Source organism: Primulina huaijiensis, chromosome 2, assembly GCF_012295235.1.
Source record: "Primulina huaijiensis isolate GDHJ02 chromosome 2, ASM1229523v2, whole genome shotgun sequence".
NCBI classification, from domain to species: domain Eukaryota; kingdom Viridiplantae; phylum Streptophyta; class Magnoliopsida; order Lamiales; family Gesneriaceae; genus Primulina; species Primulina huaijiensis.
Window position 1 is genome coordinate 460536 of NC_133307.1, and position 12419 is coordinate 472954.

General features: G+C 34.9%; 2 protein-coding genes and 1 long non-coding RNA gene across 6 annotated transcripts; 2 read left to right on the forward strand and 1 right to left on the reverse strand.

Moving 5' to 3' along the window:
• The first annotated feature begins 742 nt into the window (after positions 1–742).
• LOC140962671 (serine/arginine-rich SC35-like splicing factor SCL28) lies at positions 743–5195 on the forward strand. 2 transcript variants are annotated; one of them, XR_012172587.1, is made up of 8 exons: positions 745–972; positions 1558–1635; positions 1716–1880; positions 1990–2048; positions 2261–2300; positions 3659–3860; positions 3953–4208; positions 4464–4698. XR_012172587.1 is itself a non-coding variant. In XM_073421629.1 (7 exons), the coding sequence occupies exons 1-7, from the start codon at positions 836–838 to the stop codon at positions 4949–4951; spliced, it is 750 nt and encodes a 249-aa protein (XP_073277730.1). In that variant the 5' UTR covers positions 743–835; the 3' UTR covers positions 4952–5195. The 2 variants fall into 2 exon arrangements, 1 of the variants encoding a protein (XP_073277730.1); XM_073421629.1 differs by lacking the exons at positions 3659–3860; positions 3953–4208 and adding an exon at positions 4945–5195 and having other exon boundaries at positions 743–972; positions 4464–4727.
• On the reverse strand, positions 5077–6933 carry LOC140962682 (uncharacterized). 2 transcript variants are annotated; one of them, XR_012172591.1, is made up of 3 exons: positions 6355–6933; positions 6032–6130; positions 5077–5941 (listed from the first exon to the last, which is right to left on the reverse strand). It is a non-coding gene; the product is annotated as an uncharacterized lncRNA (long non-coding RNA). The 2 variants fall into 2 exon arrangements; XR_012172590.1 differs by having other exon boundaries at positions 5077–6130.
• A 589-nt stretch (positions 6934–7522) lies between these two features.
• Positions 7523–12190, forward strand: LOC140962666 (uncharacterized). Of its 2 annotated transcripts, none has more exons than XM_073421619.1 (8): positions 7523–7794; positions 7898–8816; positions 9318–9435; positions 9623–9917; positions 10459–10531; positions 10687–10777; positions 10858–10937; positions 11577–12190. In XM_073421619.1, exons 2-8 carry the CDS (start codon positions 8358–8360, stop codon positions 11712–11714), a joined length of 1254 nt encoding a protein of 417 aa, XP_073277720.1. In that variant the 5' UTR covers positions 7523–7794; positions 7898–8357; the 3' UTR covers positions 11715–12190. The 2 variants fall into 2 exon arrangements, with proteins under 2 accessions (XP_073277720.1, XP_073277718.1); XM_073421617.1 differs by having other exon boundaries at positions 7524–7794; positions 8409–8816.
• Positions 12191–12419: the final 229 nt, after the last annotated feature.

Genomic DNA, 12419 nt, shown 5'->3' on the forward strand with positions numbered 1-12419 from the left:
GTTTATTACTTTATTATGTATTATAATTAATTAATTGATTAGATTTTAAATTCATGAATTTAGAATTTTATTTGGGTATGGGTAAAAAAATTTAATATAATTTGGAATTTGTTTTAATCATTAAAACTAATTTATTTTATATTAAAAAAAATCATGTATTGTATTTATATAAATATTCTTATTTTTCTATCAAGAAAAAAAATATTTTTGAACATATAAAAAATATTTTTAATTGAACAATTTTTTTAATAAAAATGTCTTATTCAAAGAAATTTTTAATATAAAAAAAATTAAAATTGATTTTGAAATAATTTTCTCAAAAATATATATAATATAAATATTTGTGAATTGATAATACGTATTTTTGGATAAATGGTATTTTATGAAATTTGAGAAGAACATTTTAAAATTACGAGCAAGTTATAAAAATTTATTAATAAAAATATTTTTATTTCTTTTTACGACTCAAGTTACATGAAATCCCATAAAATCTTACATATTTTACAAAGATTTCACCTCGTTAAATAAAATCTAATCAAATTCCACCAAATATCAATCTCATTTTGAAATTTCATATTTTCAAATATTAAAATAATATTTTCAATTCCAAATCCAACCAAATGGCCATGAATTTTATTGTTCCAAATACTAAACAAATTTTGTGAAAAAAATACATTTGGGTCAATAGGCTTTATTGGGCCACTTTGATATAGGCCCAACTAACTAATAATCGGGGCCACCCCTTTTACCTGTTTCGTCTTCCTAGGTTAAGGGTTTCCAGATTGCCTAAATTAGTTATCGGGGTTTTTTAATAACTGCAAAATCAACAGTAATTATGCCGAGATACAGAAGCCGCAGTCGCAGCCCCGTGAGGCGAAGCAAGCACTACGGCGACCCACGTGACCGCCGCCGCGAACGGCGCTCGCCCGCACCCTCTGGTCTCCTTGTTCGAAACATCTCTCTCAGCGCGAGGTCTTATTTTTTCGGGCCAGTTAGCCTTCGTCATTTCTATGCTCTGCGAATCTGTGCTATATGAATATTGCTGGGTTTTTTTTTTCATTTTTTTAGTTAATTGGAATTTCGTTTTGGAATGCTTCGAAAACTTTCCTGAAATGCAGGTTGTCATGAATTTGAATGGGTTTTCAATTTGTTGATTGGTAATTATTCAATTGTGTATTTTATAAAAAGCTATTTTTTGTGTTGTTATCATGCGATTGGTGTACATTGTCATAGTTGAGTTATTCAGGGTGTTCGATTCTCTTTGTACACAATTTTCGGGCTTGCATTAAAGAAAATTCTGTGACTTATTTTCTTTAATTCTCTATATTCTTGTAGAATTTAAACCTTTCATATTACGTTTGGAAACCTTACAATTTGGTGTTCTCTTAGATGGCAATGGTGCATCTATAAACTATATTCTTTGTTGTACTTGTTCCATAGTAAGCATGTTATTTTACGAAAGTCTGCCAAATCTGTTTGCTCTTCATTTGTTTCATTTCATTTCATAAATCTGTATATGTGAGAAGTGGAGAATTATCTTTATTTACTTGTTGGCAGGCCGGAGGACCTCAGAGTTCCTTTTGAACGATATGGGCCGATAAAAGATGTTTATTTACCCAAAAATTACTACACTGGGTATGCTTTCATCTCTTGATGGCTTTTTTTTTGTTTCTCAAATACCATATAAAATCTCACACATTTTTAATGAAATGTAGGGAGGCACGTGGCTTTGGATTCGTTAAGTTCCGTTATCCTGAAGATGCAGCTGAAGCAAAGAGCCAATTGAACCACACGCTTATCGGTGGACGTGAAATAAGAATTGTTTTTGCTGAAGAGAACAGGAAGACTCCTCAAGAAATGCGTAGGGTTTCACGAGCAAGGTTTGTGTCCATGTTGATGTTTACTGTGTTGATGGTTGCTTCTTTTTCCTAATCTGCAGACATGTACCTCTTCGTTGCTTAGTCTTTTTACTTTTATCTTCTGTTGAAGCTCTCGTGGAAGTTACCGGAGGCGGAGTCCATCACGGTCCCCCAGGCGGCGATACCACTGTTAGTAGAATTTATTCTCCTCTCAGTAGGCATTTTACTCCAAAAGTTTTAAGTAATATTTAATAAGTGCAATCATCTATCTGATTAAATTCCGATTGGACAGACAGACTCATCTAGAACATCTAAGAGCACAAAGAAAGCAAGAACGAACAATTAATATTCTCTTATGATATTGTTATCCTGCTGAAAGAGTTGTGTTTCATATATGGCAGCTGAATCACGTTCCCCTTCTCCAGCACGCCGTGAATCAAGGTCTGCTTTATAATACTGAAATGTTATTTTTTCATCTGGTTTTTGGCTTCTTTCAACTTCTTTTCACGTCTTGTGCTGAGTTTCGAGGTTTAGAAATTTTTTTCATCTATCTTCTCTTTCTTTATCTTGATCTTGAGTTTTAAAATGTCTGTCATGGTTGCACACAATAGCAGGTAAAATAGAAATTATTTTTGTTTTGGCATATTTGCTTATTATTATATCGTGGATCAGTCTGTTGCCATAACCTTTTTTAAAATATATAGTGCCATTCAGTTGGAATTGGATGGCTATGTCTCTTGTCAAATTACAGGACTTAAGAAGAAACTAGTGTGCACTCTCAAAAACCGCTTAATCATAGTTGTCAATAGCCTCCGTAGCCCTCGCTATAGCGAATAGCGTGACGAAGCGACACCACATGGCTACTGACCGTTACGCGCCATGGACTTTGCAATAGCGCTCGCTATCCTCGCTATTGGCACTATAGCGACAATCGCGGTAGCTGAAATAGCGGCGCTATTGCAAAGCGAAGCTACATGCTTATTTTCTGTCCTTTTTTCCTCTAATTTTGGTTTTTTTGGCATGTACTTAGTTAGGTTTTTGCTGGAAATTATATTTTTCTGCATTTCTTACTTTATTTTTGTGTCTTCTATGATATTTCAACGAAAAAACTTAAAATAATTTCAGGTTTTAGTATTTTACAATTAAAGTTGATGGAATATTATGCTGGAAATTAAGGTTTTTGAATTGATGTTATTATATGCTATATATTATATGTTTATATAGTTGTAGCGCTTTACTTTCAAATAATCCTTGCTACGCTATTCGCTATGCGTTATAGCCAAAGGCAACCTTTGCGCTGCGGGGCGCTATGTGCGATTGACAACTATGCGCTTAATATTATTTAGTATTTCATTTGTGTGATGAGTGAAGCTACTGTAATCCCCTGCTTATCCTTTATAGTTTGGAATAAATACAAGTATATCTGGAGATTTTGATAATAGTATGACATTTATCATATTCTTCTACTGGGAGGAAGGTGGTGAAGAGGTTTTCTTATCTATTTGTTTGATTTATATTTATATTTCTTTGTATCTTTTCACGGCTACCCTATAAATATGATGCAGGAGCTATAGAGTTTAAAACTATATTAGTGCATTAATACAGGAACACAAGCTACTGCTTTTTTTTTTGTTCCAATTTATGTGCAAAAATTGAAATTCATTCTTAGTTCTTTTACTTGGTTGGAAATTGGTCTTTTACTCATCATTTTCATGAGATTACTTTTTAAATTATCTCAAGCATCTGATGGATGACTTCCGTTAGAATTGAATGACGTGCTGATGCCCTTATCTATGCAGATCTAAATTGACAAAGACAGACATAAAGAACTCAAGACTAATAAAGGGAAATGAGAAAGGGATGAAAAGTCAACTTGCTTTATATTTTTGTCAATACCTTCCAAAATCATCATGGATAAATTTCAATTTGAAGAAATATTTTTTTTATTTCTCTTTCCAGCTTGTAAGGTTTCTGCCTTGCATTGGACAACCAACTGACTTGGTATGGAGTATCACTGTTATTACAAGGAAAACAAAACTTTATTTCTTTTTTGTTAGCTTTTTAGTTTGATATCTATGTTGCATAACATCCAGTCAAAGAAAGAACATAGAGCATATAGTTGCCAAAGAAAGAAATCATCTTCAAAGAAGCAAAGCCTTTCAAAGTTATTACTGATTGAGATGATGTGAAAATGTCCAAGAAAAGATAGTGTGAGGTTTCTAATTGTTGGGCGCAAAGACAGCTATGAAGTTTTGAGATGCTGATGTACCTGTATACTGCTATAAAGCCTTAAACAGTGTGTGGATCAAAATATCCTTGTTTTTCCGAGAAATTCTGAAAAAGTTGCAGGTAAAAGGGTAATGCTTAAGTCACTAGATATTTCAAGGGAGATTCTCGTCTTGGCTGAGAATATTATGTTGTTATTAAATTTTTTACTTGTGATTTTGTTATAAGTGGGGGTTCTGAAATGCTTTCTGGGAAGGCATTCCTTTTTATTAGAATTTGGTATTGCTAGGCTATATTAGCTGGTTTGATGTGTTTACAAAATTTATTATTGTCCAGTGAAAAAGTTGCAGCAAATGATTTTATTTTATGAATTGGCAGGGGCCATGGAGCTAGGGATGATTACTTGTCACCCGGCAGATCAAGATCTATTTCTGGATCAGTTCCTCCCGGGGATGATAGAGATCACAAGTATCATGAGAGATCTTCCCGACATTCCAGATCAGTCTCTCGTTCCCCTTCTCCACGTGATGAGAAAAAACACAGCCCAAGTCGTGAATCCTCGAGTCCTACAGGAAATGGTCGGACTGGTTATGCACCAGCTAGCACATCCCGGAGTCCTAGGAACTCCAGGAGTCCAGCCAGGTCTCATTCTCTCGATCTACGGCTTTGTGTTGCGTTAAAATTATCAACTCTGAGCAAAATATGCTATCATGTACCTAAAAATGCTTTGAGGCCGGTTTGTGTATGAATTTTTCTACTGCATTCCATGCTACTCTCTTCGGCGACCATTCTCATTTTAATGTATTTTAGCATATCTTGCATTTCAGTAGGAACTGATTACTATTTTTCTTATGTTCAGTCACTGAAGCTCCGTGTATGTTCTGTTCTGTTCTGGGCCGTTGTAGTGCACTAGCAAGTGTTGTGTGAAGCATCATCACCCGAAAATGTTGGAGAGTTGCGCATGGGGAACTGCTTGATTTTTTATACTTCAATACTTCTATGTTTGATGTAATCATCAAGTGCTAGGCATTGGGTTGGAGCGTGTAATGTTTGTGATTGTTCAACTGTTTTAAATTTGAAGCCCTATCTATTTCACTAGTTATTCTGCTATGTTTGGGTTAAAATTTGTTTCCGATTAGATTTGGTGAACTGTGATTTGCTTTATCTGAAAAGTTGCGATCACAAGAGAGGTTAGTGTAGGATAAGGGAAGGCAGATGCTCCTATTTAAACAAACGTCCCCTGATTTTTCTATATTTTCGTATAGTGAATATTTTTTAAGATACCGCGCTTCCTCTCGTGTTTCAGGTACTTGCCCATTGATATGGGTTCATTCAATTATATTTAAGAATTTTCTTTATGTGAAATAAATCACTGACGAGTACATTTGACTTGAAACTAGAAGAATGCTTATTGCTTCTCGGGTAGCTAACACAGTTCAAATGGTATTTCCATGCATGGTAACCTCAGAGTATTGTTTGTACGGAACTCCAGATACCATATGATAAAACATCCATCATAGTTGGCTAGGACGAGCCATATTCCCCTGATCATCTACACTCTCACTTTAATTATATTGTTCATCTTACTGCTCGCTTTCTGCAAATGAACAAAGAAAATGACAAAAAGACCGAAGAAGAAATCATCAACGCCATGGCATTATCCATCTGTTCACACAACTTTCAACAATTGCACAAACCTCTAGACAAGGTACAAAAATAAAATTCGATTTTACCTATAGGCAGCAGCTAATTTTGCCCATATCGATGACATGTAGGTGATATATGCTCAATGTGTCTCAACTCTCAAGACTGTTTGCCTACACCAAACATCCCTTCAAAGGAGCTAACTCATACTCCTAGACGAAGGATTTTCAGTGCTTTCATAGGCCGGTCATTTAAAATTCAATAGTTCCAAAAATAATAACAATAAAACATGGCTTGTTTACCATGTTTTCTCCAGGGATTGACGGCATCTCTAATGGCCTGAGCTTCGGGGGTGTTCTCCCAAGACCTCTTCTCCGCTCCCAAAACTATCGCTTTATCATCTGCAATTATCCACGCAGAAAATCAAACAAAGTTGTCCATCTCAAAGTGATTGACCTGACCAAACAAATGAACATTAATCTGAACTTGATAATTCACCCCAAGAATCTATATTGCAATTATAAACATTCCTAGTTCTTCACAACAAAAACAAGAAAATGGAAGTTTAAAAGAATGACATCCAAGATCACTCAAATCAATCATAAGAGAGGCTCGCAGGATCTACCTCGTGGCTAGAAGGAAGGTCATCAATTTGCATCACCCAATTCAGTACCTCAAAACAAATAATGCTATTTTTGACTCCTGATTATGAAAACAAGTATTTATCTTTGGACACAGCAATTAAGCCGTGACACATTGTCTCATCTTCAAAGTTCAAATCTAGTCCACGAAAATGGGTTCGGGAATCGATATTCAGATATAATGTTTTCAACAGGACCAGCATGAGGGAGCAATGTCAACAATATTTCTAACATGCTATCCTAATATACATGTAAGTGACACCACTGAGCGCCTCAATCCTGGTTTCACCTCTACTTTTTTCCAAGCACACTCAGTTACAGCCATAGTTTCGATGATACTAGAGATGGGTTCACATCATTAATGGGTAAAGAACAAAATCAAGAACTGAAAAATGGAATTCTGAAACGTGGAGATTGGATGTGAAAAGGAGGGTTCTCACACAGACCCCAGTTTTGATCATGAAGTACTCCATGGAACCTCCAATCATGGCCGAAACAATCGCTATCTCAAGTACCAATCCACAAACTTCATCTTTTTTATTCTCCGAGCTTCCCACTAAGCTCTACTGAATTGGGATGAAATGCAATTTTATTAAGAAAAAATATACAATAATTCAAAATAGGATTTGAGTAAAGATTTGAAATTTAAAATAGAAAATGGCAAATGAAAAATCGATTTCACTCAATCGGCGTTGTTGGCTTCAGACTCGGAATTGATGATTAAATAAGGTGAAAATGTCGCATTCTGATGCAATTTCAGTCAATTCAGGATAAATATTCCTGATTGGCATCAAATTTGCATTTTATTCTTTTTCTAATTTTTTTTTTTTTGCCCGACTGACTGATTCTGGAGAGGAGGATCTTCCCGTGATTCGTGTTCAGGGTCAATACAAATGTGGTAATCGGAGTGGACTCTAATTTATTTTTAACTTTTTTTTTTATATGAAGTGGTAATTCGTTGTGTTTTTTTTTTAAATTTTTTTTTATTAACGTTCAAACTACAGTTTGCAAATCATGTTATTAGGACAGACTTATCTGATGTTGGTAAAAAAATCGAACTAGTGTTGCTTAAGTTATCATCCAAATGTTTTTGCCGTTGCAGTGTGCAAAGGGCATTTTTTTTCTCTCTTCTTGTAAAACATTCTTGCGATCATTTTTAACGTAAAATACTGTAAGAAAAACGACAGCCGCTGTCGTGGGGCCTTCGTAACCATCCAAACAAGACCAGAGACAAGATAATTTCACGACACTGCTCATGTCCTACACGTTTACTGTCGATCGTGCAGTCCAAAGTCTTGATTGTATTTTTCATTTTTTCTGGCTCTTGTTCTGTGAAAATGGATAATCCAAAAGAAAAGGATGGAGTGGATAATGCGATTTCGGAGGAAAAAATAGCAGAAACGCCCACTACAGCAACATCACCGGTTAGCTATTTAGATTTGATTGATGGGTTTGTCTGGATTTAGAAGATATCTGTAATTTCAAAAGTAATATGTATATAATCTTTCTATATATGTACACATACAGATAACAGATGATATCAAAGAAGATTTTCTACATATGAAGTACGTCTGTACTAATTTGGAGCTAAGGCCTCTACTAGTTATTTTTGGTGAATATAAGGCTGCGCCCATGTTTCCTTTACAAGGAAAGCTAAGAGAAATCATATTACTTGCTGCCAAGTGATTACTTCTAATTTTTCCCCCCGAACTTAAGCATGCTTGAAACTTGTATAATCTTCACTTACGCACCTTATGCTAATTATTTTTTTATTATATACATCTCCGTGAATCTCGTGGTAAACCTCATGTTTTTTAGTTTTACATATGTTAATCGTGGTTCAGATCTGAATAAAGTGACGAGGTTTATGGTTGAAATAATTGCCAATTTTTGTGTGCACTCAAGCATCAATCTTGTCCCTTGGAATGACAACCATGTCAAGAATATAATTTCTTGACTCTCTTCTAAAGTTTCTTTATATTTGATTATGTCATGTGAAGTCAAAATCATATTAGGGAGAGGTTTCTTTTTCACACAGGCCGACTGTCTTGGCAATGAATCCAGGAATACGAAGGCGAATGCAGGGTCTATCAACCGTTGTTCGGATTTAATTCTTCAAATACCTCCAAGAACTTCAAGTACATCGGGCATCAGAAGTGGCAAGGATTTGCTCCAGTCTCCAAGTGTCTTAAATCGAAATTCTTCAGCTGGAGGGTTTTTTCGTGGTTTAAGCTTTAAAAAAAGGACTACGACATTAGATGGTGAAAGAAGTCATCTTCTAAATTCAGATGCTAAGGCAACTCCTGAAAGTCCCATCTTGAAAAATCTTATGCGAAATTTTACTTGGAAGTGTATGTCCCTTCCGGTGACTCCTGATTCAAACTTGTCCCCTTTGATTACCACCCCTTCATCGACCACAACATTTAGTGAAAGACAAAGAACTCAGGTAATATGAGTTATATACCTCTTTGTGGTTGATGTGAATATTCTCGTTCAAGTTTGGTGTCAAAGATTGATGAAAAGGTCTATTAGCGTACCTTATTATCAAATTTGTATTCAGTATATGTGGAATATGATTTAAATTTATTTTTCAAGATTGGATGCCCATTTTTGAAATCTTCTTGTGATTATAATGTTTCTAATTCTTGTTTCCATTGTTGAATATAACCTTTAAAAGTTGCTGTTCACTCAATGGACTGTGGAATGTTAGTTCAATTATTTTACATTGTTGTTCTGGTTAACCTCATTCAATATTTTTAGATGGATATACAAAAAAGAAGTATCTTTTGCTCTTCCTTGTGGCTGGCTTTCCTTCAAGTCCATTCCCTCTTTCCATGCCTATTTGAGCGTTAAGAAAAAGAATTTACTGTTTATGTATCTTAAAATTGACTAGAAATTAATTAAGAGCTGTGCTGAACTCTCACATTATTTGGCATATTTACTGTAGGCAAGCACATCTCAAGCTACTGTTTCACGATCTCTCTCTATGCCCGGGAAGAATTTTGTCATTATAAGATCTTCATCTTTTGCCATCAAAGAAAATCTTGCTACAGATAATGATGTTGGTATGTTTCATAAATATGGACTTTGTTATTTATCTCTCTTTTAGCTGTCTTGGTGAATTTCATGCATACTTTGTTAATTAAAATATGATTTTTCAAGGTTTATTTTATTTTGATATTACACTTTGATTTTTTTGCTAAAGCTTTCATTATCTTCCATTTGTGAAATTGACGGCTTTGTGTGAGTTAGATCAAATAACACCTGCGCCTGTCCCGGAGGATCAAGAGATTCCAGAAGAGGAAGCTGTCTGCCGAATCTGTCTTGATACGTGTGATGAAAGAAATATACTCAAGATGGAATGCAGCTGTAAAGGTGCGCTCCAACTAGTTCATGAAGATTGTGCAATCAAATGGTTTAGCACGAAAGGAAACACGTCTTGTGAGGTCTGTGGGAAAGAAGTTTTGAATTTACCTGTTATAATACTTCGAGTGCCAAATGCTAATCAGAGAGAGAATCGAGAACAGAGCCAACCAAATTCAATTAGGTGATCTTTCTCTATCACATAAAGGCTTATACTTCCAGATTGTCACTATTCTTGTTTAGTTTGACAATTGAAGTTCATCGAATTCGCTATTTTGCCATGATCTGTCTTTTATTAGGACTTGCTATGTAACACAGGCAATGCTTGCATGTTGATAATCGTTTGTTGTTAGTTTAATCAGATATATCAAAAGCTGTTGATTTTTTTCAACAATAATCAGATTATTTTAGTTGGTTCAAAATTTTATTTATGATAAAAGAAAATTTTAAGTTCTAACTGTCTATATAAATAAAAAAGTAAGGATATTTTGATAAATTCGATCATTGAGGAACCAAAGATATCAAAGAAAACCTTTTGCTTGATATGTAGCATGAATACTGGTATTTCTAATCATTAAACTCACGTTATTGAAAAGTGTCTATGGTATTTTGATAATTTTATATATGTCACACCAAAATACACCAAATTTCTTCCTCTAGTGTGACATACGGTTATAGAAAAATGATTGAGGGACTTAACTGTGCTTATTCAACGTGTTACCCAGCGCTTGGCAAGACTTTGTGGTGCTCATCTTGATTAGCACAATTTGCTATTTCTTCCTCCTTGAGCAGCTATTGGTAAGTTATTTAGCAATAAGACGCAGATAATTTGGTTCACTTACATATTTCCCCCATCGAAAGATGGAGTTGAAACTTAGCCGTCTGACAATGCATATTTGGGATTGACATTTTTATATATTTTTACTGTATAAGCATTCTAATTTATCTCACAGATTCCAGACTTGAAGACTAAGACACTTATAGTTTCTGCGCCATTTGCTTTCACAATGGGATTTACAGGATCTGTCTTTGCAGTTATCCTAGGTATGCAAATATTCCATGACGTTTTGTTTGGTAGGTACCTTGACAGCATGTATCTTGGAGTTTACCTGTTTTGTTTGCAGCTGTTAAAGAGTACATATGGACATATTCAGCTGTTGAGTTTGCACTTGCAGCCTTGTTTCTCCATATTTTCTATGCACTGGTGAGAATCATTTAATTATAGCTCTAACTCGATGCCTAAAATTGGTTTCAACGTGAATGTCAATGTTTTTCCCCATTTGGAATAATCGTTTGGAGGATTGTTGGTCCCTCAGGCCAATAATTTTTCTCTTTCGCCTCTGGCATAACAACAGAAACATATTGAAGTGAGCTAAATACTTCTCGTCCGTCTAAATTTGATCTTGAGCTCGAACTTTCTTGGGGAGCTCGGAATTGAGTTCAACTCAAACCAAGGATTGAATTTTACTTCAAGTTGAACCAAACCATTAGGTTTAAAAGTGGAGGCTAGAATATTGCTTGAATTCGTAAGCTTGATTAATTTGAAATATGTTCATGAATGATAATTTGGTGAAGCTCACGAGCTGTCGAACATGATAACTTTGTCTCGAATTTGGTTCGAAATATGTTGGAACGTGGAGTTCAATAATTATCATCGAATCAAATAATATGGAAGTTAGCTCAAAAAACTCGTGCTATTGGTTTGAACCTTTTGCAAAACCCGAAAAATAAAGCAAGTTGAGACACACGAGAATGAAACCAAGTATGCTTATCCTCTAATATGCATATTTGCTACCAATGTCTTTTTTTCTTATCCTTCGTTTCATTGTTGTTGGTTTTGCAGCTTCAGTTATCACCAGTTTTATCAATTCTGCTAGCATCAGGACTAGGATTTGGACTGACCATGTTTTTCAACACTCTGTTTATTCGGTTCCTTTCGTGGCGGCGCGTACAAGTTGCTCAAAACAGCAATCTGGTATAAGTAACTGGATAACAGAATTATGAACTGGTGGCTCAATGATTTGGTTGCTTGATATTAGACGAAATGGGAGCATATAAGACGATGGGATCGACTAGCAATGAGTTGGGACGATATGCAGGCCATTGCTGAATTCTTTGTATGCTGCTGATGGAGAGGCCACGTTATCAGCAACTGGTTCTATCAAGTAAATTTTGTATTCTTAATCATGTAACGCTAACGCATGATGGAAACAAGATTTGTTGAGTCCAAATTCATTGGATTGAATTAAATAAACTGTCTATTTCTGTCGTGTATGTGAATGAAGTTACGTGTATAAACTTGTGAATTGTTTATTGAGCTATTGTGTGGTTTGGTTTAGAATTCCAATTGTTATTGTTTGAACTTTTCATCACTTCGATTAATCAAAGGATTGAAACGTTCAAACTTTTTTTATGTAGAATTCAACTATTTAATAAAGTTGTTAAGATCATGTTCAATTATAAATACTTCTACAAATATGATTATGGTTAGCTTCTAAAGTCAAAACAGTGGCCTTAATTAAATCAAATCAAGAAGGGGGGGAAAATCAAATAATTTACAAATAACGATGGATCACATGATAACATTTGCATTTTAAAGTTAAACCCAAATGAAAATCGATTCTAGTGGGGTTACTGTTATGACATTATTAAATATTTGTGTCATCGGAAGATAGTTTCTGCCTCG

Excerpts from the sequence above, each read along its gene's own strand:
- LOC140962671 (XM_073421629.1), top strand. The coding sequence starts at position 836 with ATGCCGAGATACAGAAGCCGCAGTCGCAGCCCCGTGAGGCGAAGCAAG. Across the intron at positions 973-1,557 it reads AACATCTCTCTCAGCGCGAG|GCCGGAGGACCTCAGAGTTC; the intron begins GTCTTATTTTTT and ends ACTTGTTGGCAG. Across the intron at positions 2,049-2,260 it reads CCCCAGGCGGCGATACCACT|CTGAATCACGTTCCCCTTCT; the intron begins GTTAGTAGAATT and ends CATATATGGCAG.
- LOC140962666 (XM_073421617.1), top strand. The coding sequence starts at position 7,708 with ATGGATAATCCAAAAGAAAAGGATGGAGTGGATAATGCGATTTCGGAG. Across the intron at positions 8,817-9,317 it reads GTGAAAGACAAAGAACTCAG|GCAAGCACATCTCAAGCTAC; the intron begins GTAATATGAGTT and ends TATTTACTGTAG. Across the intron at positions 10,532-10,686 it reads TCCTCCTTGAGCAGCTATTG|ATTCCAGACTTGAAGACTAA; the intron begins GTAAGTTATTTA and ends TTTATCTCACAG.